The sequence below is a fragment of the Cephus cinctus genome, unplaced genomic scaffold, assembly GCF_000341935.2.
Source record: "Cephus cinctus unplaced genomic scaffold, Ccin1 Ccin1_scaffold0662, whole genome shotgun sequence".
Classification (NCBI taxonomy): domain Eukaryota; kingdom Metazoa; phylum Arthropoda; class Insecta; order Hymenoptera; family Cephidae; genus Cephus; species Cephus cinctus.
The window spans coordinates 70,360-91,100 of record NW_014333291.1 but is presented as its reverse complement, the minus strand read 5'-3'; the positions used below and the strand labels follow the sequence as shown (position 1 = coordinate 91,100).

The 20,741-nt window shown below is 37.9% G+C and overlaps 3 protein-coding genes and 1 long non-coding RNA gene across 15 annotated transcripts in view; 1 reads left to right on the top strand and 3 right to left on the bottom strand.

Annotated features, from left to right (window-relative positions):
• Positions 1-13,850, bottom strand: part of LOC107269509 (PHD finger protein rhinoceros) — a 30,107-nt gene extending 16,257 nt beyond the window's left edge. For 2 of the 9 annotated variants that reach the window (XM_025086762.1, XM_025086760.1), the window contains exons 1-2: positions 13,628-13,844; positions 13,387-13,468 (exon numbers count right to left, since the gene is read on the bottom strand). The gene's annotated coding sequence lies outside the window, so the exon portion shown is untranslated. Of the gene's footprint in view, positions 1-3,435; positions 3,480-7,944; positions 8,280-13,386 lie in introns of those variants that run through there. The other 7 variants (XM_015743415.2, XM_025086761.1, XM_015743419.2 and 4 more) reach the window with 7 other exon arrangements.
• LOC112494605 lies at positions 4,575-10,515 on the top strand. Its single transcript, XR_003060201.1, has 4 exons — positions 4,575-5,038; positions 5,140-5,304; positions 9,587-9,690; positions 9,988-10,515. It is a non-coding gene; the product is annotated as an uncharacterized LOC112494605 (long non-coding RNA).
• A 534-nt stretch (positions 13,851-14,384) lies between the features above and the next one.
• On the bottom strand, positions 14,385-17,882 carry LOC107269513 (selenocysteine insertion sequence-binding protein 2-like). The gene is made up of 5 exons (XM_015743432.2): positions 17,377-17,882; positions 16,634-17,295; positions 15,459-15,679; positions 14,939-15,093; positions 14,385-14,856 (listed from the first exon to the last, which is right to left on the bottom strand). The coding sequence occupies exons 1-5, from the start codon at positions 17,758-17,760 to the stop codon at positions 14,686-14,688; spliced, it is 1,593 nt and encodes a 530-aa protein (XP_015598918.1). The 5' UTR covers positions 17,761-17,882; the 3' UTR covers positions 14,385-14,685.
• A 2,042-nt stretch (positions 17,883-19,924) lies between these two features.
• LOC107269481 overlaps positions 19,925-20,741 on the bottom strand; it is a 16,357-nt gene continuing 15,540 nt past the window's right edge. For all 4 annotated transcript variants that reach the window (XR_003060191.1, XM_025086782.1, XM_025086780.1 and 1 more), the window contains one exon: positions 19,925-20,291. Coding sequence is in view for 3 of the 4 variants with exons in the window: in XM_025086782.1 (XP_024942550.1) it covers positions 20,122-20,291 (170 nt within the window). In the remaining variant the exon portion in view is untranslated. The remainder of the gene's footprint in view (positions 20,292-20,741) is intronic.

The window sequence follows — 20,741 nt, the reverse complement described above, 5'->3', positions numbered from 1 at the left end:
ACAAATAGAAAAACAGTACACACGTGCTATTTGAAATCTATACTGTGTATCTCTGTTGAAAGTGCGTCTATAGAAAATATTTATGCAGCTACAGCAGCGACGTAATTGCTTCGTGGCATCCTAATGGAACTAAGACACGCTATTAGTTCCCGCCAACTTTTGAATTACGAGCATGGACGCTATGTCTTTATGCATGTAGTTATTGTGGGAATTAATTAAGTAGAAATCACGCTTACCGATGATAATACATCGTTATTAAATGACGCACGTCCTCCATCATTAACAGTACGTTTGACCAATCAAAAAAACACTTTCATTTTCACCATCAGAAATACATATGCTCTAACCTATTTTCTTAACTCGACACCGATAACGAAAATCCAAGAACTAACCTACGTCACCTTCGGCCGCCCACCTCTTCGTAAATGCATCCGCATGCCAGGCGGGCGCCAGCCAATTCTTTTCAAGACAGACTGCTTTGAAGCAGTTAATTGAGAATAATCAAAATCGAGAACTAATCATTCTCATTGGTCGAGATCCTTATAGCCGTTAACTCTTATCCTTCGAGTCGTCCCTTTATACTAAATCGACAGCGTTCCTTGACGAATCGGTACGTAACTCTTGGAGATCCTCAGCGGCTGCTACCCTAGGACGCCGGGCGACAGCTGGGCCTCATTGCCTCTCTCCAGCGGGGCGCTGGTATCGCATCCGTGAGTAGAAAAATCACGTGACAATGCATACCTGGTAATCCTAGAAATTGTGACTTTTTTAAAGCTACTTGCGATACCCCAATCATACGTTACGCGTTACAAATCTACAATATCCATCTACACTTGTATTATAACTCCGTACAGCAATGTGTACAGCGTTCCTAATAGCGATGTCTTTCACTTTGAGCATCAGAATGTGCGAAGCAGCAACGCGTGGGTGATGCATGTATCGTGGACTTTCCCTTATAACCTTACGATCATGAGCGGAAAGAGTTCGTTCAACGTGAACGTGCGATATAAAGATTTTTACAAGGTTCATCGTTAAGTCGCTAAACTCTTAAACGGTGCCTATCGACTAATTATCAGTGCCAGTTAAATATAAGGCAGCGATATATCTATATTTAAAACTGAATGCCAGTACGTAAATCTTGATTGCAGAAATTCCTTTCACTTATTAGATTACTAACGCTCCCTGATGGAAACTCTCATCGATCAACAATATCATCGAGCATAGCTCTTACGTCCCCGTAGTTAAAATAATTGTCAAGATCTCTCCGCGCTATCGGTCAACAGTCGTACTGCATTTTATTTTGCTCCAAAGTATAACTATACCTTTTTTTCAGTTCCCACTTTACTTTTTACATCTACGAGACCCCGTTCCCCAATTCTCATAAGGATGCCCGCGCGACTTCTTTAGAAAGCGGTTCTCGCATCGACGAGGCTCACCTGCGAGACTGCCGATCACGCATTGCGACCGTTGGGTCTTATCGTGCGATAGGAAGGAAGGAGAGGGTGCGATGCTTGCGATTGCGAGTGAGAGAGAGAGGGAGATTGGAAACTAGAGAAAATAAAAGAAAGAAAAAAAAAGTCGTTCACGATGAGCCGATCCCGATTCCCATTGTCACATTGTCCGTTTTAATTCCTACAGTCAATCCCATTAGAGGACATGGTTAATTATCGAGACTCGATCCGAGCGACAATCATTACGTAACTTCCTCGTCAATCTTTCTCTCGAAAAACGTGAAATCCAACAGGCCGACAACCTCCACACACGTTACTACCCATATCGAGGATTTCTAAAAATTCGTCATTACAATTTACTATCTTTTTCCCTCATTTTTTGGACACGGTGGGTGTATACTTATATAAGCATACGTGTACGTGGGATAGAAGAGCCATATAGGCTAGTCGCGAAATCGCCCACGGATGACGTTATAATTATTTTTAGTTGGTTCAGTGACGTTTTCTCTCTCTCCTTCTTATCCCGTTAAAAGTATACCTCCGTAAGGACCTTTAACTTTTTAGCTACTCCTTTCTCCCCATTCGTAACTGCCTATAGCTATGGCACAGATGATACCCCAATATGGCGTCCTTCGTTACGTACGATTATTCGAATACGAAGATTTGTCACGTGAAGCGCATAAAAATTTCAACCTGGACGAGAATTATGGGTATCCATGCGAAATCAATCACCAATAGGGATCGATGATCTCAACGAATTTTTTACGAATAGAGAAGTGTCATCAGCATGACATTTTGAAATTGGCGCCCAATGAACCCCATATCCGCCAATGGCGTTACCACCTACATAGTGAACCATAGCAGTCGATCTAGGATGTGATTTTCGACGGTAGCCATGTTTCTTTTTTGTCCAGTCGCAGCAGAAACCCGTAACAAGAATTTGTCAGTGGCACGTGTCAATGACCTTGAATTGAAAAATATTGTCATTGTCGAAATTTACATTCCTAACGTAATCTCATATGCACGGTACGAACCCCGGCGCGTTCGTTTCCGCGAAACTCGGCTGATTTCTAATTGGTCATACAAGGTGTAGAACCGAGGGTCGGGCACATGTCCCCGATATACGGTAAAAGAAATGTCTGTACCAAGCTTCAAAGCCTTGTTAACCACTCCGCATATACGGCTATTGGACATGGAGTTTCTAATTCTCAAGGCGACTTGCTCCGGGTGTTCAGGATTATCAGGGTTTCTAGGCCCGTCAAAACTCTCCCTACTTTACCGACGGAAACTTCTCTACTGGACTTCGTCACTTGAATCTCGTCCGATTTAGTACGGGACCTAGTTTTATTTTGTTCCTTCTTTCATCCTGCTTTGTTTCTTTCTTTTTTCTACGCCCCGAGACACCTCGTCCGGTTCTGGGACGACCTAATGGGCAATTCAATTAAAGCAGTCCTACTTTAAGAACGATGCACTCCAATCTGCGATATTACAATTGGCGAGTATCCAAGTGAATTTTTTATCGAGCTACGCCATTGCACGACGAATGAAAATTGATACCTGAGAATTGAAGTAAATTCAAATATTACTATGTATATTGATTTGGTATTGAAAAATTATAACGAATTCAAGTACGCTGTCATGGTTACATATGTATATGTCACGTGGCTGGGCTACACGACGATTTCTTCGCCAACTGGTTCTATAGAGCGATTGACATATCGTGAATGTATCCTGTAAAACGTGCTCAAGCTAAGCATTTTTTTTTCATGTAATATTTATCACACGACGTACTAATTCACTGTACAATCACGTCTATATATATATAATCCTTTTCGCATAATTTTTTTTATGTACTTTTCGTCCAGTGACATTTTGCGAAGCGTTGCTAATACATAGCGACCATTATTTCTTTGTCTCTCTTTAATCCATACTTTAAGCCAATAACGTCGACTTGTCGACGGCTCGTGCACTTTACTGGAATTACCTTGAAAGTTTGCACGCGAAAGGTTGCGAGACTTCGTCGCTGCTCTGAAAAGTACAAGAACGACTATTATGTATACTCTATATATATGTATATATATAAAAGTATGATTACAGAACAGATTATGACACAGTTGCGAATAGCGTTTCTTCCATATAATAAATTTACACCGTTAAATATAAGATGGACGATATATGTGTTTTCGAATTCTACGAAATTCTACGTTCTTCAGGCACCGACGCTTTTTCCACCGACGAAACTGGTCGGATAGATATCCATGGGTTGTAAGTGTAAATAAGATATACTCAATGTGACAATTGTCATGGCTGACACGTACAGCGCGACAGTAGTTAACACGAACAGGATAGTTGCAAGTGACGCTATTATGATTTCTACTGGTAACAATTCATTCTTCATCTATTTGTAAAGACAGGTCAAAAGAAACGTATGATTCGTGTTGTCGTTACATTGTTACTATGGCATCCATTGTCTCAAAAAAAATAGTTCCTGTATTTTTTCCCCCTGCAGAAATTCCACAACATTTTTATGCATATCAAGTCAAACCAGTCCCCTCGTGGAAGATTGGCGAGAGAACATCAATAGAATGAACAGTTATTTGAATAACCAGCAATCCAAGGTATTCTCATTGTTGTCCCACGTAGTCTTACGGACGAGCAGGAGCAAAGGCTGATTTGTGCATTCCTTGCAGAATAATTATAGTCCATGTGTGTTAGTAAATTTTTACCCTGTCGCACGTGTGCGTACATATGCGAAAAAGGTACAGTTGCTCGAGTCAAAGAGGTCAATGGCTCTGACATTCATTGCCCATAAAGCATCGGTAACGATAAAAACGAGAAACGAAATATGACTCGAATTATATTTAGATTTCATCGTAAAAACATAACCTCAAGCTAATCTCGAATCAGCATTAAATTGGATTTATTTTTTAAAATAAATTTCGAGGACGTTCAATAACAGGATATTTCTAATTATTTGAATACGTTTTGTCAATCGCGGACTTCCTCTGGGTATTATTTAACTCAAGGTTTAGTCAAGGCTGCGGACTTGCAATTAATTGATGACACGAGGACTATTCAAATTCAATAATGAAAATTACGAATGTACTTACCAGACGTACAGATTTAATTCATTTATCAAATTGTTCATATGTGACAATTGTCAATTCTAATTGACGAATTAACCTGAATAACGCTGTACATATAATATGCACTGTCAAGTCCTTGCATTCGGCAGACTGTCTGCTGTACGTTGTGTTGAGGACAAAGTTCCGCTAGGTGGCAGCACCGTGGCTCTCGAAATACCAAAGAACGGAACAGACCAGAACGAATAAAGATACAAGAGAAGATAGTAACGAGCTCGAATCCTAATTTATTGTCAATAGTATCGAATGCCTGACTGCAACATTTCACAATATACCGCAACGAGAAATTATTTTGCAGCAGCACCATAATAACTGTGGCGGCCCATTAAGTCGACAGGAATCCCTCTGGCTGTATAGTGCCACAGTAAGAGTCCAGGCTCCGTTATTTCCTATATAATTTTCAATTTCGGACTCCAACCAAGTACAAAGAACTCTAAAATGACGGTACAAAGAATTATCCAATAAATTAATCATTTTCCGAATGCCACTGCATACCCACAACCCACAATTATTCAATATTCACAAATTCCCTATTGTTTTTCCAGACTCTGCCACTTTTCACATACAATTCATTCCTCGGAACGAAGCACGCAATTCAATCGTAATGCCAGCATCTTACCTATTGAACGAAACAGCAGGAAGCAGTTCCTGCATCTATCTAACATCCATGATGATTCTGAGCTAGGAATGGACTAGCTGTTCGTAGTAAGGTAACATTGCGCAAGAATGAATATTAATATAAGCGACTATATTCGCAGTTAGATTAGCCAATGGCGAATAAAGTGAACAGGAGGTACTACTGGCAAGGTACCGTTGCGCAAAGTGTCAGTCGACGGTGATTTTCAGTTAACCAGGAAATCGTGAGGTCGTGTTCTACAATATAACCAAGAATTTGTTTATATATTCATTTTTTTTCCTCTGTCTCTCTCTCTCTCCCTCGAGGGGTCCTGTTGTTACACTTTTCGTCAAATTAATTTCTCCGTTACGCCATGACTATCTCTCTCTCTCTCTCTCTCTTCCTCATCTTCTCTTCCGTTCTTTCAACAGAGTATACCTATACCACACGTATGCCAAGGTATACAGTTACCCGACAAAGAAATTAAGCGTCGATAAGAGAGAACCATCGCAGATTCCTCTCATACGTGTCCCTCTCTCTCTTTCTTTCTTTCTCCGAATACCTACTCTCTCAATCTTTCTCTCTCTCTCTCTCTCTACTGCTACCTCTCCTCAAGCTGGAATTTCCTGTCGCCTTATTCCGTTAGTCCCGAGCATCCCGACGCTATAAATTCTCCCAGGCAATGGTAATAACAACAATAAAATAATTCCGTCTCTCTCTTTACGTGACTTGGCCATTATATTTTCTCCTTCGAATCTACCATCTTCCTTTGTTCCGCCATTCGCGCCCTTTCCTCTCGTCCGCGTCTCCGTAGCCAATTATAAAGTTTTCCCGAGACTTCCGTCACTGACGATATCGCCACCTATAAATCTCACGTCCATAATGCACCACTGTGAATAAAACGGGAGACTGTATCCACTGCACCTATGGCCATGCACGCGCAGAGTCCACGTGCGTGAGACTGCAGAAAAGATCCATCGGTGCCACCTAACAAAATATCGACATAGACCCCGTCGACAATATATGCGCTTTCTCTAGCTTTCCCACGTGTTCCTTCCCATTATTTGGCACGGCCGAGCGATATGCCCGCATCTCTCTCGGTCTCATGCAGATTTACCAGAAGAGACCTTGCACTGGTAGAAGTCAATTAAAAATCTTAATTAACTCGAATTCGCGTTATTATACATGCTATTATTCGCGTCTGAGTATGCAGTGAATTATTTTCATATAATAAAAAATAAAAAATTTTCATACACGTATGAAAATATTTCAAATTACAGACTCTCGTGCATATAATTATCCAAGCGATATATGGTACGTTTATCGCTATTGTTAAAATTACTACTGACTTAGATCATTGCTTTAATGATCTACGTGGGCAATCATGTCTCGCAAACCTTTCTCCAGTTCTGGTATGTCGACGTCAGCAATCTGTACCCGGGGGCAGGTGCGGATGAAGGCTGTGCCGAAATACTGAGATTAACACGTAATTCTGAACACACGTTACAGCGGATAATTTTAAAGAAGGCAGATACGTGTTTTAGTAAAATATAAGGTACGATCACTTGGGCCATACAAAGTCTCATGTTTTACTTGTACTGCATCGAACATCAGCGGTAGGATAATACCGCTGGAAAATGCCGGTCGAATAGCTTTCGAGACGTTGACATTTGAACCCGACAGAGAGAGAGAGAGAGACAGTAGGAATCTTAATGCAGGTCAAAGTTCAGCAGACTGTTGTTCCTTGTTCGATGAAGCCAGTCAAAGTAGAATCAAGAGAAAGGGAGTCTGTTTATGTGAATATTTTTTTTTTAAGTCACACGAATTTGTATCTATATACAGAGTGCGATGATAATGGCATTCACGTAACGTGCATAGCAGCCGACGTATCGAGCAAGCAGAAATATTTATGACGTGCTATTTTCGTCGGAAGTGGATCCGACGACTTCCGTTCTGCCTAAGCATAAGTTAACGAAAGAATCGAAGATATCCAACTAAGAAATATCAATGTACTGAAAATAGAACGGAACTTCCCTGTCTAGCGCGAAGAAGCCACCCTGCGACCCTCGGTCTTGTGATATTTTTAGACCTGCAGTTGGGTAGCGGTCGCTCGAGGGGAAGAGACAACAAGCTGTAGAGCGGGTAGTAAGCGATAAAAAAAAGTGAGAGAGAAGAGGGAAAAAGAAGTAGTAAGAAAAAGAAAATAGATATATGGTCGCCGTTAACGAAGACGTACGTGCTCTTACGGGGAGGGAGGATTAAGCTTCGTTTCCACCGACTGGAATGACTCACAAGCTTTGTATAGTTAGGAGTAGAAAAAATACCAAGAAAAAGAAGATCTCCATGACGAGATCGAGTCACGAGGTTGGATCATCGAAAGAAATCACATCTTTATCTGTCAGGGAGGAAGATTAGATTGCCCAAGGTCCCCGGTAGAGAAAAAAATCAACACACGTCAAATCGTAAACGTCACGCCTAGTCGAACGTCAGAAATTCGAATACCGTTACGAGAGGCTCGTGAATACCTCAGGGAATAAGGATAACCTCGAGTGAGGACAAACGCGTGTACCGCCAGGAAAAAGAATGCAGCTGGCAACCGGTTCGAGAAAACGATCCAGTGGCCGATCGCGAGTGCAAGAGGAAGACACAGGGAATGGCCGAGTAACAATAACAAGGAAGAATCTTAGATTTACTGATTTGCTGGTTATATTTTTTTACTACAAAAGTCACTTACCACTGAAATATCTTTACCCTCCAATTTAACGCCTGGTTCTGTCTCGTTATGCTTTTCCATGTGATGACGCGTACATGAAATACTTTCCTGGGACACCAGAAATAGCAGCCATCGTGGAAAATGACACGCGGGGTTGTTCCAGACGAGTGTTTCCGCCCCCACTGTTCATTCTTCAAACCGGATGTCGCGTCGAGACCATTCATTCGTACAATACTGACGAGTCGTCCGGTAATGGTATCCAACACCATTGTACTTGGTACAACGTATTCACATACGTTACTGCACACGTGTTACAGGGCGTATGACTTCATAAATACATCCCGAGCAAGAATGTCTGCGCATACGATGTGCAATCTTGCTGATGCATTTTTGCACGGTGCATCGGACAGTTAACTGCATGTATAGTGCAATGGTGCACGGGTATATAACGATAATGGAACGGCTGTCTGGTAAAAAAAATGGTGGGACGACAAGGAAAGGTTTTCCCTCGAGCGATCAGGAGCTCTGGATTAAAGTGACATTTTTTCCCCTTGGATTTCAATGGCCCCCACCTTTTCCTCCTTATCTCTACTTGACTGCTCGAGGAAAATTACTAGCTTTAAGGAAACGTTACGACTCTCGATAGAACGTGTACACGCGTTTACGAATATTACATGGGACGATATGAATATTCATTGAGACTTTCATTAAGAGTGGCACGACGTGTATTTATGACTGTGTGAAAAAAAAAATCAGGGGAAATTATGGAGAATGGAATATATACGTATATACTTGCAGTGCATATTATAAAGTAGGAAGATGTAAAATGCATTATTTTTATTTTTTGTCACTTCCGGATGAAACTCCTCGTAGAACGAAGGCTGGTCTTTCTGCACTGGTTTTCACTTCTTAATTGACCAAGATCGACTAGATTGAATAATGTACCAGTGGTATTAATGAGGACAGAGTTAGAAAAGCATGTAATCTATTCCCTGTGCAATAGTAAAGAGGAAAAGTGAATACGAATCTATCAGCATTTCTTTCATACGAAAGGAACGTCATTTTTTAACTTTTTGTTTTAACGCACAATACTCTTTATTGACTGTAGAAAAGTGGCGGGAGATTCAAATTTTATATTAGCTAACAGCACTGTGATCAAGTACCTTATGCCAAAGGCGTCGTCCCTCAAGTAACTCAGCCGGTACTGTATCTAAGTGTCGTTCAATTACGTTTAACGCGCGCATAATAAAGTGCATTGTACCTTATTATACTTTCCTTGCGCCCATCTCAGTCGACGTAAACGACTTCGACGCTCGACGAATACCGTGCTCGAACAAAAAAGCGTTGCTATTAACGTAACTCCTGGTAAGGAGTTAACGTAGACGTCTTTTCTTTTCAATGTCTTTTTTCTTCTTCTTATACTTTTATCTATTCCCCACTGCTCTCTCTCTCTCTTTCTCTGTTGCACTTGACAACATTTTCTTCCGTCTAAGAGTGAAACAAAAGTATGTCGTCTGCTACGTAACCCAGTAGGTAAAACAGATTAAAAATTCGTTCGTCCAAACTTTAGGTTAACGGTTGATTTTTATCCTAAATTTTGACAGTGACTGTCAGTGTTAATATATATAGTAAGTGGACGTCAGGAAGTCAACATATTTTTCAGCCAGAGACGAGATATGGGTCACTTCCGTTAATTATGTATTATGATACGGATACACGGAGAGACGGTAATGGCAGTTAACACGTATACCGGCAGAGTCGAAGAAGGTAACTTTTTCCGCTACTAGAAATAACTATGTAATTAATGACATCGAGAGATCGATATATCGATACGCAGTCACTGCGTGGAGGTTAGTCGAGGATCGTTTGAACAATTTTAACGTAAAAATTTATCAGGAGACTCGGGAACACAGTGAGAACATAGCATGGGGAATTTTCATTGAAAAATTGTAGACGTTAAGTTTCAGCCTTCGAATTACACGTTAATTATATTTCAACATATCTTGGCAACATTTATATGTTTTAAACGCAGCAGAAATTTTAATGACGACAATTGCTTTCTAGTTCCCAGGACCTCGGCGAGAACCTTACTGAGATTTTTGTATTATCACTCAGCTACCGCGAGTCTGATTGGACGTCAAACGCCAGGAGCTACGTGCTAATTAACAATTGGCTAATTTGATACTAATTTATCAAGAGACGACTCACCCGGCAGCTTGATTGTGGATTCCTTGAAAATTAAGGGAAAACCATGTGCATCTCTTACTATGTTAATTCGTCTGGATTTGAATGGATTTTTGATTTAATTGAGAATATCGTTACAAACATGCATTTCAATATTCACCTATCATTTAACATGTATGAAGCGGACGGGACTACCAAGGTTCACCTATCGCGAACGTATTTAAACATTTTTTATGTAATTTTGATAACAACCCTCCTCCTTTCCCTATACTCAAGATACGTGAGACGTAATCATCAAATTTAATTATCTGATAATAAACATTGATTTTTCCTACCTAAATACCCAATAAAAGGTGTATTTTTATAAAAATCCGGATACCATATTCTTATCAGGTATAGGTATGTGATATTTTCTGATATCAAATTGAGACGTCACGAAATTCATACAGATTCGATTAGTCATACAATATCGATAACTTATTACTATTCGTCATGTTTTGATTAATTTGAAGACGATTTCAAATATTTTTATCGATCATTGCGATAAGCTGCTCCTATCAGTAATCTAACTGTAAATCTGTGTAATTCGTTGAAATCTACTCCAAGGATTTTTTAATACTTTTCTGAGAATTTTCATTCACCGGTGTTACTTGTCTTTTTGCATGGTCATGCCGATACAAGAAATTGTTACGAAAGGGGTGGTCAGGGGCTCCCCTCCCAACCACCGGCCTTTATCGTAACCATATCATATTCCTGTAGACCGAAACCCAAGCCTTCATTTACCCATAGCGTAGCTATGTAACAGGACCCCTCACATCCTGCTTTCGTCAACTATAGTTATTCGTTAGGTACCATAATTAATGAGACTTTAGCACAGTTTAGCTACGGAAAGAAATAAAGAGAGAAATTTTTGGCGAACGATCCACAGGAATTCTGGAAATCGTGACGAGTTTTTAAAAGGCAAGAAACTTTCGCACGTCATGCTCTTAACCGTTCTAATCACGTTTCGACCAATAATTCTGCATGAAATAAATGAAAATAAAATTTGATTGACTTGACACATGAAAATTTTTAAATCAAAGTGGGATCATTGCACGAGAGTAAAAAATTGAATTTTTAGCAAAAAGATTAAACTGTGTTATCGCGGATCTAGATGAGATGGAGGTACGAGGTATGAGATAAAAATAACTGAAAGTATGTTTATTTTTAAGAAAAATAATTATATCTCATTTTCAGTCATATCCAAATACCCATTGCATGACGTAAAAAAAGAAAAAAAATTGCATATGGCTGAATAATTAATTTTTGTTAATTGATCATTATTTAATTAGGATCCAAAAAAAGATTGGTATCACACATCGGTTAACGATGTGTAATATTAAAAGTTTCATCACACAACAATTTTCGCTGTATTTGTCGTTAGGTAAAAGAACTCGTAGCTCGTGTTATTAGCATTTTTGTCATAAGAGTCATTAGAGATTCTACGCACATTCGAAATACTTTGAAAAGGGGAAGAGAGTACCGATCCGATCGTCAGATTCCACCAATGAAAATATTCTGCTGATTCTTTAACAAGACACGCAGTTACGTGTGTGTACGAGCACTGTGTTATGTTTCAATTATTTTAAAACGATCGGTACAACAGTGCACGGGATTGGTGATTAAGCAATCGTTCAAGATCGTCACTCAGGCGAATACGTAGTCAAGGTTTTTTTTTCCAAAGATACCCATAGGAAACAGAAATGACAGCCATTGAAGGTATATCGATCTCTTTGTCCTTGTCGCTATTTTGGTACAGGGAGATTCAGAAAATCATTACCAATTTTGTACGGTAATGTTAAATCGTTATCGGGTCTTATCGACGCCCTTGGATTTGCATAGGCGATCAGTGGTTTAATGATGTTTTCACAATAAATCGGTCTTCTAATATGGAGGCTAAACGGTGATTGCCCATGACAGAAACTAGAACGAAACTTATACACTCGAGTACACACGTCGGGTATTTACTTGTGAAAATAAATGAATCCTCCCGTATATACATGATCGGTATGGGTAGATCGGTAGACACGTGGAATCAGTTGCTCTATATGCGTGATAGTTTATAAAGGCAACAAGCGTGTGAAAACGCAGATTATAAAATTATTCGATGCATTCCAACTCGAAGAGTTGGTCACGCACAGACATTTGCGGACTTAAGGTTTGACCGTCTTTTATATGTATATACTTTCATACCAACTTTTCTTTGTTGTCTCGAAACGCGTTAAATGCCATTGGAGTTATTTTATAGATGGAACTTTGAACAAGTACAATTTGCGAAATGGGAAAGGTGTGATCTACTTCTTTACTAAGAATTCAATTATTGGTATGACTATTAATAGTGCATAGTAGTTGCTACATTTGATTCGCTGTGTAAAAGGGCAACGACGAGTGTTGCCACGCTGACTTTCCTTTCGTGATAGTGGATTTTCTGTGAAGAAATTTTCTTCTTTTTTTTTTAATACAGGTAAAACACGCCTTTATAATTCGTAGCTTTTACATTTTATGTTATTGTTCAATAGTCACAAAAGTGCAATAAATGCAATCGAAGTTGTATTTCGTACTATTGATCTAGCGGCGTCGTTATTATTTATGATGCATCTTGGGAAATTGCGAAGGATAACGGTGAAACGGTTTGAATTAGAAAAGAAACTTTGACTCGGAAATATAAAATGGTATCGATAAAGAAACTGGGGTTGGACTGTCTTTGTTTTTCGTAATACTGTCATTATCAGTAATAACGCCGGTATTCGAAATGCTACGTGTAATCAGTCATGAGAAAGGTAAACAAACTTTTGTTGCACCACGCAAAATCCTTATCATACTAATACTCCTGTCTAGTTCATTTTATTTAATATTTCAAAGATCCTCCTTTCTACTGTATTCAGATTATCTTGTCCAGTCATTACACTATATACTACCAATCTTATAAATCAAATTGATTCACCAGATACAGCTATTCAAATAGATTTGAATGTAAATTTACAAAATTGTCATAAGCAAAATATTAACTGCACAACGTATACTAGAAATACAATGAACACGAATCACTTAGAAATATACCTCGGTACTCATAATCATTGATATCACAGGTAAATTTTAACAATAATATTAAGCACGACGGAATTCGTTAGCTCGCAATTTCAAATAAACCATATTTATCAAAGTTACACCGTCAATGAAAACGATGTCCGAATAATAATTGATCTATACCAACAATGGATACTATGAAAAAGGTCTTACCTTTAGCAATGAAGACAAAAGCTGTAAAGGTACTCCTGGAGGTCGTCAGAAGTGTAAAGGTAATCCTGAGGCTCAACAGGCACTGTTCACCAGAACCAAAAGTACAATTCGTATTGTCTGACAGTTACGTGCGTGTGTATATCTTAACGTATACTAGATTTGTCACGGATGGGCTAAGTGGTGGGAGTTTGATAAGAATCATGAGCTATTTTATCAGTTAAGTGAAAGAAAGCCGTTTTACTTAATGTGAATCAAGAATTGCGGAAGGAGGTATTGCCGACGGCAACGGAACAGAAAATACGTTCACGTACGTTCGGCTTCGCCGGTGCTGAGCCAACTAACTGACTGACTGACTGACTGACTGACTCGGCAGCTAGCGCGTACGATGCTTGCATCAACACCAACCACTTCCCAGCTTCCCTTTCCTTCTGGCTTCATGCGACTAGTATTTTGCTGTATGTATATACATACAAGGTGGGCACATTCCATTGAAGTTTAAATCCAAAAGACTAATTCTAGATTTGGAGCTGAAAATTTTGTTGGAAACGATTTTTTTGGAACAAAAATATTAGGAATCAGGTTAATGGTTTATTGTGTGATGAGATTGGTTATATGGATTTAGTGGAAATTTTTATTGAAAGTGCTAGTTATGGATTTTTTATTCGATTTTAGTGAATAAATGAAAAGTTGTGATTTTTAAATATTGTTCTGCGTGTATAGGAATTTTATTTGATACGATGCTTTGTTTTATTTTTACAAGGATGTAGTGGTTGCTGGTGTAACTCTGTGAGCGGGGATTGTGTGTGGATGTGCGCCAGACTGCAGGACAACCCGTTGTACTTTTGTGATAGAGGTGGAAGTATTTGCAAGGGTTTGAATTATTCGTATGTAATTTAGATTGCTTTTTATTAGATTGACTTTTGGCGATTATACATATAGCGAACTAGGAGAATAGTAAAAATCGTGTTTAATTTGGATACAAAAAAATAAGCCGACCATAGTTTGAATTATCAATACCCATTTATTGATTTAATAAAATGACACGACAATATTGTGAATGCCTATTTTATACATTTCTTAGTGATAATGTGTCTGAAATATTCCACAAAAGTATCATGCATATATGATATTCGGTGATTATGTAAATAATATAAATGTAAATATAAAAAACTCAAATGATCTTACTGAATATGATAATACGGATCGAGGTGTTCACAAGTAGTTTCTAACGAATATTCTGATACATGACAGCAGAGTTTTAATCCACTCTCGCAATAATTGAAAATTCTGTACGAAACTTCAGTTTGAAGAGCCTAAAATTCTCAGCAAACAGTTGATGCGTTCAGAGATTAGCAAATCATTATCAGGAATCAATTTACCCAAATCAATCATTTTATCACTTTTGCTGCTCAATTTATGATAAACATTTTTAGCATGCACCAATTCCTCCAATACGTTTTTAAATTTGTCCTAGAATGTAATAAAGAAATAATATTATTTTAAACTTGTTTAAGTCAACAAATATCCGTATCAAAAACAATTATTTACTTACTTCAGCACCACTGTAATTAGCCACGCCAATACAACTGACACAACCCTTCTTGTGCGTGTGATATCCTATCTTGCGTTTGCCGAGGGCAAAACAAAATGGGACATCGTGCTTTCTACAAGTTCCGATTAGTTTGTATATGGACTCGTCTAATCCACCTAGTAAACGAACAAGTGGAGTGACAATATTAGCACTGTATTTGTCAGAAAAATGGTTATTTGCAAATTAATCTTAAGAATGCGAGTAGGAACCATCGCGAATATTACATAAGAAGATTCGGCAGAGAAGTATGTATCAAAATATTTGTTGACTAAAATAGTCATTCCTTGATTAAATTCGAAAAAACCGGATTTGTTAATTTATCCAAAACTTGTATATAAATCATCCACTGACAAAAATTCGTATTCATATTTGGAATTTCTTATTACAAGATATAAATATTCATAGGAATTTTTTAATTGTCTGACAATACCTTATTACCTATTAATAAAATGAGAATATTGATTAAATCAGGTCTGTATACCTTCGATTTCAACTTTTTCCAAATCCGGTGCTATCATGACAAATTTTACCTTTTTCAATTCAATATGCTTTTCCGTTTCTTTGATACCTGCGTAATATCTACGTTTGCATTTTCCCTTAATATTGTCTCTTTCGTATAATTTTCTCTGAAGCCTCACTATCTCTGCCAGAAATTTCTCAGAAGATTCGTTTAGGCCTTGTGTCAATATATTCGTACAGTATCTGTAAGAAAAGTGTTTACTTTAGCCAATTAGGTCGTAGTTTTAGCTGTGTACCATTTGCTTGACGTTATCCTCATAAAGACATAGGAAATACAATTATCAGCGAGATTGAGTCCTTTAATCTTTATATCGGAAAATAAGAATGCGTCACGAAATAGACGTAGGCAATTGAAACGTAGATGAGGGAAATGAGCGATGAATCAAATTATTGATTTCGTATCGATCTGATTATATGGGTATATACAGAAATATTGTTAGAGTAGGAACGAAGTAAGACGTTTATCAGAAAGTTTTTATATAACGAAATTTATTGGATTCGATACTATATAGGTATTAAGAGCTTGCATACATTGGTAAATCTGTCACAATATATTATGCTACTTGACTTAACTAGAATTGGCACATCATTTTCATGTATTGAGATTAGATGATATTTGTATTAGGAATCAATATTTAATTCAGAGGCTTATATAGTAACTCTCAAAGTTGTATTTGGTAATGACGTAGTTTGACAGATTTGACAGGTGATAAAAGCATATTTTATAACTGTATATATTATTGACTTCTCATGAATAATCAAATTAAGTTTTAATGAAAGGTCTTGATATTCTTACAAGTATTATGTTTATATGATAGACAGGTCCATTTGTAAGCAAAAATGGTGGATAAAGTGATATACAGGGAAAAAGCATTAAATTATTGTTATTAATAAGATTGTATAAATATAATTGTTCTTACCCTCACTAGTGTTAGTTCTAATCAAGTTTTTCGTAAGTAAAAATAAATTGAAGTTATTATCACACTTCATATCACACATGTATAATACTTTGTTGGCCTTTTAGAAATAAATCTTTTTCACTTTTCATATTATTTTTCAATGGTATAAGCATTGATAAGTATGAACAATTAAATTATATAATATACCCATCTTCCTAAGTTCATGACAAGTACTCACTCTCGAAACTTTTTAGAATATTTAAGCTGATAGTTTTCTTCTGGTTGTATATAACATTGTGCTGTTTCTCCAGTTTCATCACATATTTCCAGACACAACGTTTTGTGAATGAAATCTGGAGAAATGGTCTCAAAATTCTTTTGACTGACTGTGTCATTGTTTTTGGATATTACAAATTCATCTCGGTTTGTTTGAATGAGTAATTGCTCCAATCTCTGTGTGATACGATTTTGACATTGCAAGCTTTGCTCTGCTATAGGTTCAATTCTTGGTTTTCTATGATTGGAACCGTACAGTGTCATTCTTGACATTGATTGCAAGAAATCAACATCAACCTTGGGACCTACATCAATCTTTAATTTATCAAAATCAATCTCAGAGACATCCTTAGTCAGAGCCTGCATTTTCTCTAATTCAAATAATTCCCGTTTACGTATGTTCATTTGTGTTTTTAATTCGCGAGCAAACAAAATTGTTTGTTTCAACTTTGAGGTTTTTCCACGTCTCGAATGTGCCTGATTCAATTTATCTTTTACAACTCGACAGTTACATTCAAAATGAGAATTCTTTAAACTTTTTCTTATATCTAAGTTTAGGTGGCAAGTATGCATTTTTTTTCCTGCCCATTTATCAGTTTCCCAAGACTTGAAACGTGAAAGATTCTGAAACAGACAAAAATAATCAATTATCTAAGATAAAGAACTTATAAAATTTATACATATATAGATTCCATTGAAAATCACCTCAGATGCTTTGTGTAGATTGATGTATATTAAGTCAGAACTTCTAGGTTTCTTCCATGGTTTTCTAATTTCACTGGCTTCCTCTATACCAACGTTACCAAGCCGTACATCAATGATATCAGTCCCATTATTTATAGATAAACTATATTTTCTTTTTATGAACTTTTCACCAAGTTTTGGATATTCCTCGTCATTTAAATCTTCACGATATTTCACCAAAGAGGTGCTTCCCGTATTTTCCGGAATACACAATGGCGCTGTTTGTGGAGTGCTGTTTTTGCGCAGCAATCTTTCAGAAGATAGTTCAGGCCATTCCTCATGGTTCTCCAATTCAATGACAATTGCTGAGTTACCCGAGCAACGATAATGATTATGAGGATACATCTTTAATCACGTTCGAATTCACTTTAATCACTTAATCAACGTTGTACCACGCAACCTCACTGACACACATCCTTCCTTGCAAATACGATGATGGCGAATATTTGGGTAACGATGTAAACGTCCTCTGTCAAGCTAAATTCTAACTATTAATTAGTACGTTCATTCATAAGCCTCTAGATAGCCCGACATTCGGCATCGATTATTTTAAGAGGTAACAAAAAGCTGCCTACTTTGCTTGACTCAGGAAGATAAAGTCAAGTGAAAGAAGAGAAAGACAAAAATTATGAAAATTCTACCGTTATCTCCTACTAGTATCCATTAGCACTTAGTGTGAACAACCTAAGTTTTATCCCAGTAATGGAAACAGTCAGTTTCGTTCTATTAACTATCAATCACGGATGATTGCTGTAAAAAGTACTCATTAAATTACATTCAGCACATCTTCGTTAGGATACAATAATTGATATGTTGCATGTATCATTCTTGTTCAAATTCCAAGTAGATGAGTTTACCGGATGATTATAAGATTGATAGATCCTTCTTTTATCATTTTTGAATTTATCTACTGTAGCATAAAAGCATGTACCGATTCTGTGGAAATCTACTGATTCGACTTGGGAAGGATGAAGTCATTCCACGTTCGTTAGTTAGGTGGCACCACAAGCTGTTTGCTTTTGAAACCTGGCTGCAATATCACATAAAACTAACATCCGATGTATCTGGATACATCCATCCATAAATATGTTAGAACGTGTTGCATTGACAAAATAGAATGAAAGGCCCAGTAAAGTACTTAGATGAAATTAATTGTAACAAAGAAAAAGCATAGATACAAGATGTAATTATGTATTTAGTTATTTTGTATAGCGCAAAGGACGTTATTATGAGCGACGGCCATGATCTGTCTAGGCGAAAATTAATGTCCAACTGCCGGATATGGTTAAGATGAGAAAACAAAAGTCTCAAGCAATTTTCTGGATAATCCATCTACGCTACTGTCTGAGGCTTTACGAGTATCTGTTTCTCCTTGCCTTCTTCTTTTTCTACTGATCGTCTGCCTCTATTTCTCTTTGTCAATAACACAAAACATCGGCTGTGCCTAATGCTTGCTATATGGCATCCAAAAAGTGGGAAATTTTCTCTCACCGATCTGGACCTCTCTACGCAACTAGGCGCCGGGGCATTCTTTTTTATGCAATTTGCTACAACCCACTCTACGCGCTCCATTGCCCAATCCTTGGAGAAGGGGTTGATCATGCGCCTGCGATACCGTTTCCTAAAATCAATGACTCCTGGGGTATATAAGACCCTGTTTCCGAAACGCGTGCACCTGTACAGTCACGCTGATTATAACCGTGTATCTCGAATCAAAGCTCATACTAATCTATTACACGTACTAGACCTAAGGTTGCTTGTGATTTTTCGTTCCACCAACGAGGTATTCTACTAGTAAGATTAAGTCTAAGTTAACTTAGTTGTGTAAGAATTCCCATGATTTTATTTCGCGGACTACGTCGATCTCGAGACCGTGTACACATGGAAGTTACTCTACGCGTCACTCGCCGATACGTAAAGAAGATACTTGCTTAGGTAATTACAATTTTTTTACTACAGTATACTTATTTCCGACGAGCCTGACGCGTTTAAAAAAAAATATGACCGGGAGAAGAGTACAGTTTTTTTGAGCAAAAGAGAGCATTTTTTCTTAACGCGACTAGATTGCTCATATGTGATGAACTAGAGTCTCGAGCGTGCTGCATCTCGTACATATTCACATTGGACAGATTATTGCCGGTTGCACAAGTATTAACACTTGTTGAATGTCTACTAGACACATCACCAAAGACCTGTTGATTACTTTTGCTTTAAATCAACAAAGATTTTTGGAATTTTGCTTCTCCATCTACTTGAGTGATGTCCTGTATGGAATTTTGTCGAATTGCCCTGAACGCCCAGTACTCGCTTCTTGAATCCCAATAGCTTTTCCAATCAGCTTTTTTGAATTGGAGAATTTTTACAAATTTGATGAGTTATATATTTTTTGGTATTCCATTAGACTCTCTGAATTCCTACCAAGCTGCGTTAATTTCTCAGTATATAAGAAAAGCGCGAGTAAAAATGCATTGAGTGGAATTGTAATTGATTCAATGATAATGGCTACCGGTTATATTCGAATCGTCATTATTCCTCTGAAGTAACAATCCTGCTTCGAGGTGGTACCAAGTGCTGTCTTGAATAGATACAAAGGTAGTGCTGTGATTATCGAGGAGTGCAAATGGTGAATAAATCCCACCACTCCGCAAATATGATTATGGTTATTAAAAACGTTATTGCAGGTTGGCATGCTGCAATAATAATTGCCTACATCTCTCTTCGCGTGAGTACTCTGGCTTTTATCTTGAGGCCGAGTAACGTAAACGGGCTCCTTTCGAGGATCAGTAGACTCTTGTTTTTCGTGGAAAGGAATCGACAGGTTTGATTCGTGGGGGATGAAATAAAAACGATCCGACGGCTGCAGCAAGTACGGCGCTCTGAAATAATTATACAGTATTAATTTACAATAATTTAATATTCTCATAAAGAATTTCGACCATAATTGAAAAAAAAACAGTCCAGATGATCGACGTTCGTCCGCGAAATTTTGTCCCAATGTAAATGAACTTCTCACGAGGTTTATATACGCTAGGTAACAAAGTAATTGGATAATAGGTAAAAAAAACTATGAGATAAACCAAAAAGACTTGAATACTTAATTAATGCTGGCTCAAAGATTGCAATTCCGTTCTGGTATTTAGTTTTCAATTCCACACGTGATAACGTGTGGCATGGTGTAGGCCTCCTGGGGATACCCGCCATGTAAAAAAACGGGAACGCGTTCCGGCACAGTACCCCTTGGGTGACGAGGAAAGCTGTGCAATTTCTTTTTCATTCTCCTGCATTATTTAAGATTGTTCCCCCCCCCCCCTATATTTGCATACATC